A 9,347-nucleotide genomic window follows, 5' to 3' on the forward strand; every position below is an offset into this window, starting at 1 on the left:
TCTGGCGACTTCTGTGTGCAGGCATACATATTGTATGTGTAATAAAAGATAGATATCTAGATAGATAGATAGATAGATAGATAGATAGATAATAAATAGCTCTTCAGACCCATGAGGCCCGAGAGAACCTAATCCTCAGTAATTTACAACAAAAACCAACATTTCACACCTAGGCCATGGCTCACATATGTGTGTGTGTGTGTGTCTGTATGTATATGTGTGTATGTATGTATGTACGTGTGAATATATATATATATATAATTCAACCTTAAAGAAAGGAGCAGGACTCCCACCCAGCTCCACAGGCACGCCCTAGCGCTGACACGAGCTGCCTCACCGAACCGACCTCAGCTATTCAGACACGGCCTCCCAACGCGCGCTGAGCTCTGCGCCTGCGCCCGCCACCTGCGCGTCGCGCTGCGCAGGCGTCCTGGCCACTTCCGGGATCTGTCAGCCGCTCCCTCTGGGCCTCCCTCCTCCGTCGGCGCTCGCCGGAGCCTGTTCGCGTCGACTGACCAGAGTCCGCGAATCGTCCGCTCCGGCCCTTCGGACCGCCCCGACCCCAGGTAAGGGGCCGCAGAGCTCAGCGCCTGGCCCGGGTCTCCTCCATTTCTCGCATCTTCTATGGGATGCGGGGACGGCGGGCCCGGGGTGCTTAGGAGTGGGGTCTCTGACTGAGGGGGCTGGGATCGCGATTCTTCGTGGTGACCCCTGAGCCCCTGGTCCCGTCCCCCCCCACAACACACAGATCGAGCGTTTCTGAGCGCTTTCCAGCTGCCCTCCGTCTCGGATGAGGGAATAGACAGCTTGGCCTCGGACACCCCCACAGTACCATTTGCCTCCCTACTGTGAGCATTCACCACCATCTGTAAAATCGGTTTAGACGGGCCAACCTCCCCCATGACTTGTCACGAGTATCTGTTCATCTCTTCAACGTCTAGGATGTTGTCTGCAGCAGCCTGTGATCCGTCAGTTATTGGGGGACCCTCCCCAACAAGGAAAAAGCCATCTTTCTGAGTAACCTTAAGATTCTTCGGGTCCACCCCCACCTCCCGTCAAAGTTGCGTTCCTGTTCATTGCATAAAGTCCTTTATGTCGGAGGGCCAAAGTTCTCATTTGACTCTGTCACTTTGCCGTGTGACCCTAGGAAGGTTGATTCTCGGTGCCTCGATTGCCCCAGCTGCAGTAAGAAGATTCTTTGTCTACCTGGTTTTTATTAGGTTCAAGAGTAGCTGCTCAAATAATAAGGAAAATAAATAATAGCCATACTAATGCTTCTTAGACATTCTACGAATGCCTGCCTTCCTTGCCTTTCCTCTCTCTCTTTCCTTGTACTTGAAGGCTAGGATTTATTTGTTTCTGGCCTCATTCAAATACTCAACACTGTTGGGAACATGGTAGGTGCTTAATAAATTGTAGCTGAGGATCTCTGATTATAAAGGCATCTTTTGTCATGCTGTGGCTTGGGAGCCTCTCTCTTGTCTACTTGTTGCCCAATTTATTGAAATGACCTAGTTTGCACCCTCTTTTATCGATTTTGTTTAATCTTCTTGTTTGTTTTTTTAAAAATGTTTATTTATTTATTATGCATACAGTATTTTGTGTTTATGCCTGCACGCCAGAAGAGGGCACCAGACCCCATTACAGATGGCTGTGAGCCACCATGTGGTTGCTGGGAATTGAACTCAGAACCCTTGGAAGAGCAAACAATGCTCCTAACCTCTGAGCCATCTCTCCAGCCCTTCTTGTTTGTTTTTTGAGAGAGGGTTTCTCTGTGCCCTGACTGTCCTGGAACTCACGCTGTAGACCAGGCTAGCCTCGAACTCATAGAGATCCACCTGCCTCTGCCTCCCAAGTGACGGGATTAAAGGCCTGTGCCACTACTTCTGGCCAATTTTGATTAATCTTTTTGTTTCCATGTTGGCTTTAGGATTTCAGGTCTCAGCCAGGTGGTGGTGGCACATGCCTTTAATCCCAGCACTCGGGAGGCAGAGACAGGTGGATCTCTGTGAGTTCGAGGCTAGCCTGGTCTACAGAGTGAGTTCCAGGATAGGCACCAAAGCTACAGAGAAAACCTGCCTCGAAAAATCAAAAGAAAAAAAAAGTATTTCAGGTCTCTAGAAGTTATCAGGTTATCAGTTTAGGGTGTTTACCCTGTTAGAGGGAGTAGAGGGAGTCTTGCTGGCTGGTTCTTACCAAGGAGTATCTGGAGGTCTTCTCCAGTTTATCTGCTGTACCCCAATTGGGGGATCCTTTTGGAAATTACAAACTCCCTTGGAGGATGAATGACAGTGTTTTGGTCTAAATATCTAGTGTTTTGTCCAAACAGATTGGGTACAGGGAGTGCAGAATGGTCTGCTGAAGCTGGAATTTGAAGTGAACTTGTCTGAGCGGTGGTAGGGTGTGGTGACCTTGTCAGAGTACCTGGTGTTGCTGGGTTGGGTAACGTGAACGATTAGAAACTAGATGAATCACAGACTTGAAACTGACCCATCCCTCAGTGCTAGACATGGACAACACAAGCCTGGCTTTTGTTTGTTTCATTTTGTTTGAGACAGGGTCTTAGTCCTGCTTGTCCTGGAACTCACGGAGTCTTCTGCCCCTATGCCTCCTGAGTGCCTGGAAAAACCCTCACCTATGGTGCTCCCTTTTCTCTTCTTGAGCACCTGCAGTTTAGAGATTAGAAGTATCAACATATGCATGAAGGTTTATTTTACTTGGTACAAAATTCAGGCTTAAAATAGCCAAATGATTATAAAGGGACTTTCTGGGACCACCAACCCCCAAATCATGACATGGAAACTTATTATTAGGTTTGAATGGTCTGCCTTTGTTCAGGCTTGTCCCACTAGCTCTTATTACTTAGTTCAACCTGATTCTCTTCATCTATGGTTTGCCTCAGGGCTTTTTACCTTTCTTTCATTTTGTTTGCCTTTTTTGCTTATTCTGTGTCTGTCTGGCTGGTCCCTGAAGTTTCCTCTTTCTCCCTCGCTCTCTCTCCTCTTGAGCATAAATTTTTCCTCCTACTTATTCTCTCTGCTGCCAGCCCCACCTGTCCCTCTACTGCTTAGCTGTTGTCCATTCAGGTTTCTATTAGACCAATCAGGTCCCTCAGGCAGGTAAGATGAAAGAGCAACACATCTTTACATAGTTAAACAAATGCAGCATAAGCAAATATAACACATCTTTACATAGTTAAAGTAATATTCCACAGCAGACATGTGTGAATGTTTATTCAATTATAGAACGACTGATCTAATAAAGTTAGAAGTGCAGTTGTAGAAGTAATTCTGCTGACTGCTCACCTCTTTTGGAATCTTCTATGTGCATAGAAAACTGTATAGAAGAATGAGAAAGTCTTCCTCTGCACTTGTGTAGTTTCAGCTATTCATGACATAGCTGTCCCTGTTCACATGGGTATCCAAGCCAGTTTTGTTCAGTTAACAAGTGAGCTTAACAGAGGGGAGTTTTATGCTAAATTGCTTACAGTTAGTAATATGTGTGGGTTTTGTTTCGTGGTTTGAGACAGGGTTTCTCCGTGTATATTTGGTTATACTGGAACTACATTAGACCAGGCTGTCCATGAACTCACAGAGATCATCCTGCCTCTGCCTCTTGAGTGCTGGCATTAAAGGCATGTGCCACCTCGGGCCAGCTACAGTTAGTAATATTTTTTAAAGATTGATTTATTTTATGATTGAGTGTTATCTGCATGTACACCTTTGTGCCAGAAGAGGGAGTCACATCCCACTAGAGATGGTTGTAAACCACAGTGTCATTGCTAGGAATTGAACTCAGGACCTCTGGAAGATTAGCCAGTACTCTTAACCCCTGAGCCATCTCTCCAGCCCCAATTAGTAGTATTTGTAACAAACTGTTTTTAAAAGATTTATTTTTATTTGTGTGTGTATGTGGTGTGTGTGTGTGCGCACATGCACGTGCGCTTGTAGAGGCCAAAGAGGTGTCATGTCCCTTGGAACTGGAGTTGAACAGAGATGTAAGCTGCCTTGGAGGCCAAAGAGGTGTCATGTCCCTTGGAACTGGAGTTAAACAGAGATGGAAGCTGCCTGACTTGGATGCTGGAAACTTAACTTTTGTTCTCTGGAAGAACAGCTAGTGAACACTTGTTTTGTTTTTGTGGCAGAGTTTCTCTGTGTGCCCACTTTAGTTGCTCTTAAACGCGAATTGTTGACCAGGCTGGCCTTGAACTCAGAGATCCTCCTGCCTCTGCCTCCCAAGTGCTGGGATTAAAGGCATGCACCACTATCCAAGGAGCAGCAAGTGCTCCTGAACACTGAACTTTTCTCTCTTCCCTGCCCCCACAAGATGTTATTTTGAGTTTAATATGTGACAAAATTAGAGTAAGCACATGAGATATCAGAAACAAGGAGAGACTGAATGAGGTGTGCATCTAGAAGTTTTTTTGTTTACTTGGGACACACACACAATTGCTCTACAGACACTGCATTTCCGTGTATAAACCCAGACAGACAGACAGGCATACAGACACACACACATAATTTTAAAATGTGAAAACCCCCTTTAAAAAAAAAAGTAAATTAATTTATTGAGAAAAAAGTCAAATTAAGGACTATGAAGTGCAATTTGCTTTCTAGAACATGAGAAAGGAAAAATGCAATAAGTATTTCACTCTTTTCTCCTTTTTCCTTTAGTTTTTTTTTTTTTTTGAGACAGTCTCACGTAGCTTAGGCTGACCTTGTAGTTGCTGTATTGCTGTTAATTGAATTCCTGATCCTTTTGTCTCCACCTCCAGAGTGTTGGTTTTTACAGATGTGCACCACCACATCCAACAAAATATCTTCACACTTGAGTAGAGTGTGTGAGGTGAAGATAGATAGCAGATGTTTTTTAGTTTTGACCTTTGGGTTCTTTGAGCAGAGTCTTCCGGCCACAGGCACTCATTTTTGCTGATCACGTTTACCTGTTATTTGCCTCACAACCTTCTGGTGTCCCTTCCATTCATTTTCTGCTGGTGTCAGAATTCCTATCTCACTGGACGTGGTGGCACGTGCCTGCGATTCTTTCAGCATTCCGGAAGCTAAGGCAGGAGGGTTGTTAATTGAAAGCCAGCTTGGGCTTCATAGTAAGACCCTATCTCAAATGAAAATATATTAATCACAGCATTTAGGAGGCAGAGACAGGAGGATCTCTATGAGTTTGAGTCCAGCCTGTTCTACATAGTGAGTTCCAGGACAGCCAAGGCTATGTAATAAGAAGAAAGGCCGCTTCATCACAAACAGGCGATCACTTTATCTCCTGACAAATAAGACTTGTTCTTACCTAAGGCAGTACCATTATCATAGCTAGGAAATTAAAATAATTTCATGCTGTTATATAATAATTGAGCTCAAATTCAAACTTGTTACACAGCACATGTCTTTTATGGTTATTTTTAAACATACCAATTATAATCAACTGTCTTTTTATGAAATTTGATTTTCATAGCTCTTTTGAAAGCTAGTACAGACTCTTCTTTCTGCCTCCCAAGTGCTGGGATCGCAGCTGTTTGCTGCCATACCTGGCCATGTTGCCTTTTAAGATAACCCAGGAAGTTGTTCTCTAGTGGGCATCTCTGGGAATGTTAATCTAGAGAGAGAAAGAGAGGCAGAGACAGAGTGTGTGAGTATGTATTTGTGTGTGTGTGTGTGTGTGTGTGTGTGTGCGCGTGCGCGCGCGCGCGCGCGCAATCTTGGGAATGTGTCAAGGCATGCCACAAGTCAAAGGGCAGCCTTGGGTGTCAGTCCTCACCTTCCACCTCGTTTGAGGAGTCTCCTGCCTCCACCTCCTATCTCCCTGTAGGGTCACTGGGACCACAGAGACAGGATCTTCTGTTTCCAGCTTTCCTGAGCCTTTGGGGATTGGAGCTCAGGTCATCTGGCTTATACAGCAAGTGCTTTAACTGCTGAGCATCTCCAATGACCTCCATCGTTTTTACTTTGTTTCTCGGTGCTGTTTAATGACTCTTTCCCCCTTTATCTCCTATAAACTGAAAATGAGATCCAAAGCTTGATTGGATTTAGAGTAAATATGTTTGGCATATTTACTTCATAGTTTCATAGCTGGGTTAATGGTCTTCCAAAGTTTATCTTGGATGGTCCTGTCACGTCTTGTTATACCAACTGACTTACTGACTGACTTTCTTTTATGGCAGAGTCTTACTCTGTAGCCCAGAACTACCTGGAACTCACTATGTAGATCAAGCTAGCCTTGAACTTCCGGAGTTCCTCTTGCCCTGCTTCCTGAGTGCTCTGGACTAAGAGTGTGTGCCACCACTCTTGGTCAGATTTATTTTTATTTTACAATTATTTGTATTGTATGTCTCTGGGGGTCTGTCCTTGTGAGTGCAGGTGCCTGTGGAGATCAGAAGAGGGTATCAGATCCCCTGAAACTGGAGTTACAGGTGGTTGTGAGCTCTTCATTGTGGGTACTGGGATTTGACTCTGGTTCTCTATAATAGCAATATGCATTCCTAACCATAGAGATCTCTTCAGCCCCCATCCTTCTTCCTTTCTTCAGTGGGGTTTGCATCCAGAGCCTTCCACATTCTAGGCAAGCATTATCCCATGGAGCTACACATACCCCCAGTCCTTTCCGTCTTAATTATCTGTTTTGTTCTTACAAGTACCCTGGTGTGGATGGCAAATTAAAATCACTGTTGAATTTTCAAGTTATGTGCTGGTCACATTCCAGAAGGACTGTCGAATTAAATTGCTCTGCTCCCATTTGCAGTTCCAGGTTTGACCACTTGGTCAAGGTGACGACTCCCAGATTTCTTTATTGTGAGGGCATGTTTCCCTTGTAACTAGTAAGTGCCGTGTGGAGTGGGAGTTTGAGACTGATTATCCCACCCACTCTGTCACAGTCTTTAACCTGTGATTTCAGAGTCCGTTGACGACCCTTGAGAATAAATTCCACGCTGGCGGTTATGGAGCTGGTTCCTAGTTATGGAATTAATGTTTGCATTGAGATTGACTCTAATGGGAGATCAATATTGTATTGAGCCCCAAATAGTTTGGGTTCCTCTGACAACTTAAACACCTGTAGATGACATTTTAACTATCTTCTTTCCTGTTGCTTAATACAGCTTTCTGACTTTTGAAAACACTTAAGAATCATGTCTCTGCATCAGTTTCTGCTAGAGCCAATCACCTGTCACGCCTGGAACAGGGATCGTACCCGTAAGTGTACTTTCAATTTGCTGCTGCTTGTGGGGGGGGGGCAGGGGGTTAGGGTGTCTGGACACCAGAGGTGGTGTGTCTTACCACCCTTTTTTTTTTTTTTTTTTTAATGAGACAGGGTCTATCAATGAACTTGGAGCACTTCAGTTTGGCTAGCTGGCCTGCCCATGGCCACTGAGATCCAGGTGTTGTCTGTCCCACCACCCCACTGCAGTGCTGAAGTTGTAGACATATGCTACTAGACCCAGATTTAAATGGATTTTGGGGATCAAACTCAGGTCCTCCCGCTTATGTGGCAAGCACATACCATCTGAGTTATATCTGTAGCCCCTCATTTTGCTTCTGTGTGCATTGTGGTTGTGGTAGCTCAGGCCTGAAATCCCAACACTTGGAAAGCTGATGCAGGAGTTCGGGTCTTGCCTGAAAAAAAGAAGAAACTGGGACCTAGCTCAGTAGTAGGTCCTTGCAGTTTTGATCGTCTGGATTCAAACAAACTCCAGTGCTGCAGATAATAACAACAGATGGCTGAGTGTTAACAGTTTGACTTTTTTCCACAGAGATTGCCCTTAGCCCCAATAATCATGAAGTGCACATCTACAAGAAGAATGGGAGCCAGTGGACGAAAGCTCATGAGCTGAAGGAACATAATGGACACATCACAGGTAATGCAGCTGCTGACTCAGTGCTGTTTCCAAACGAAGCCCTCTCCTGTGTAAGTAAAGACACATCAAGTTAAGTGGGCCTTCACATTTCAAGCCCCAGAGTGACTGACTTTTCTCTTTCCTTTCCTTCCTCTTCCTTTTCTTTTTTTTCTTTTCTCTTTCTTTTCCCTCCTTTCCTCCCTTCCTTCCTTCTCCCCTCCCTCCTTTCCTCTCTCCCTCCCTCCCTCCTTAGCTCCCTCCCTACCTTTCTTTTTTCTCAGGTTTTTTGTTTTGTTTTGTTTTTTTTGTTTGTTTGTTTATTTATTTATTTATTTATTTATTTATTTATTTATTTATTTATTATGTATACAACATTCTGTCTATGTGTATGCCTGCAGGACAGAAGAGGGCACCAGACCTCATTACAGATGGTTGTGAGCCACCATGTGGTTGCTGGAAATTGAACTCAGGACCTTAGGAAGAATAGGCAATGCTCTTAACCTCTGAGCCATCTCTCCAGCCCCTCTCAGGTTTTTTTTAGACAGGTTCTCTAGATGTAGTCCTGACTTGGAACTCACTTGTATAGAACAGGCTGGTCTTGAACCTACAGAGATTGGCCTGACTCCTGGAATTAAAGGCAGCTGGCTAAGTTGTTCTTTATAGAATATTTGAGGGGAAAAAATAGTAACTTAATTATATGCTTCTTGTGGCCCAGGTGGTAGATAGCTCTCTTGTAGTATGTAGAGCTCCGAACCTGCTGTGCAGATGGGATGAGCCAGGAAAGCCAGGGCTAGACCCTATGAAGTGTGAGCACCAAGGAAAGTTGAGGTTAACTGTCTTTGCTGTGGGACACACCCTCCTTTGTATTGTTTTAGAAGCCAGACCAGCTTTCCAAAATACTGAATGAGGCTGGTGAGCGGCCTTGGAGAGTAAAAGCATCTGTTGCCACAGGTTCAATCCTGGTACCCGCTAGGAAGAGAACTAACTCCCACCAGTTGTCATCTGGCCTCTCCGTGTGTGCCATGACAGCACAACCGCATATGTACACACTCTGAAGAGATGTAATCAAAGTTGTTAAAATTGAAGCAGGGGTGATGTAGCAAACACCCATGTCAGATTACCTCCCACGACGGTTAACAGATTCTCCTGTATGAAGAAATGTCTTTGCTTCTGTACCAGAACATTTAAAAGAGATACAGGAATAAGGAAAGAGGTGAAGTCCTCTTGTGTGTGGTCTTTTCTGCTTTCCCAGAAGACCATCTGTGACTTGTTCTGACATCATCCAGGTGTGTTGTACATGTGTGTGCTCATACATTCAGGGCATGTCTTCAGTGCTGCGGCATGAAACTGTCCTGCAGCCACTGAACGATTCATTGCCTATAGATTGCTCCTATATTTGTCTTCCTTTCTGAGAGGTGTAGCACTTGGGAGGTGGAGGCAGAAAGATGAGGTCATCCTTAGATATATAAGGAAGTTTGAGGCCAGCCTGGGCTACATGAGACTGTCT

At 44.7% G+C, this 9,347-nt stretch overlaps 1 protein-coding gene across 1 annotated transcript in view; it reads left to right on the forward strand.

Moving 5' to 3' along the window:
* The first annotated feature begins 447 nt into the window (after positions 1-447).
* The window catches only part of Arpc1a (actin related protein 2/3 complex subunit 1A), a 24,689-nt gene continuing 15,789 nt past the window's right edge, over positions 448-9,347 (forward strand). Inside the window, exons 1-3 of the mRNA XM_005368055.3 lie at positions 448-566; positions 7,106-7,199; positions 7,757-7,861. Of these exons, the coding sequence (XP_005368112.1) occupies positions 7,136-7,199; positions 7,757-7,861 (169 nt within the window). The 5' untranslated portion in view covers positions 448-566; positions 7,106-7,135. The remainder of the gene's footprint in view (positions 567-7,105; positions 7,200-7,756; positions 7,862-9,347) is intronic.

The sequence above is a fragment of the Microtus ochrogaster genome, unplaced genomic scaffold, assembly GCF_000317375.1.
Source record: "Microtus ochrogaster isolate Prairie Vole_2 unplaced genomic scaffold, MicOch1.0 UNK27, whole genome shotgun sequence".
Lineage (NCBI taxonomy): Eukaryota > Metazoa > Chordata > Mammalia > Rodentia > Cricetidae > Microtus > Microtus ochrogaster.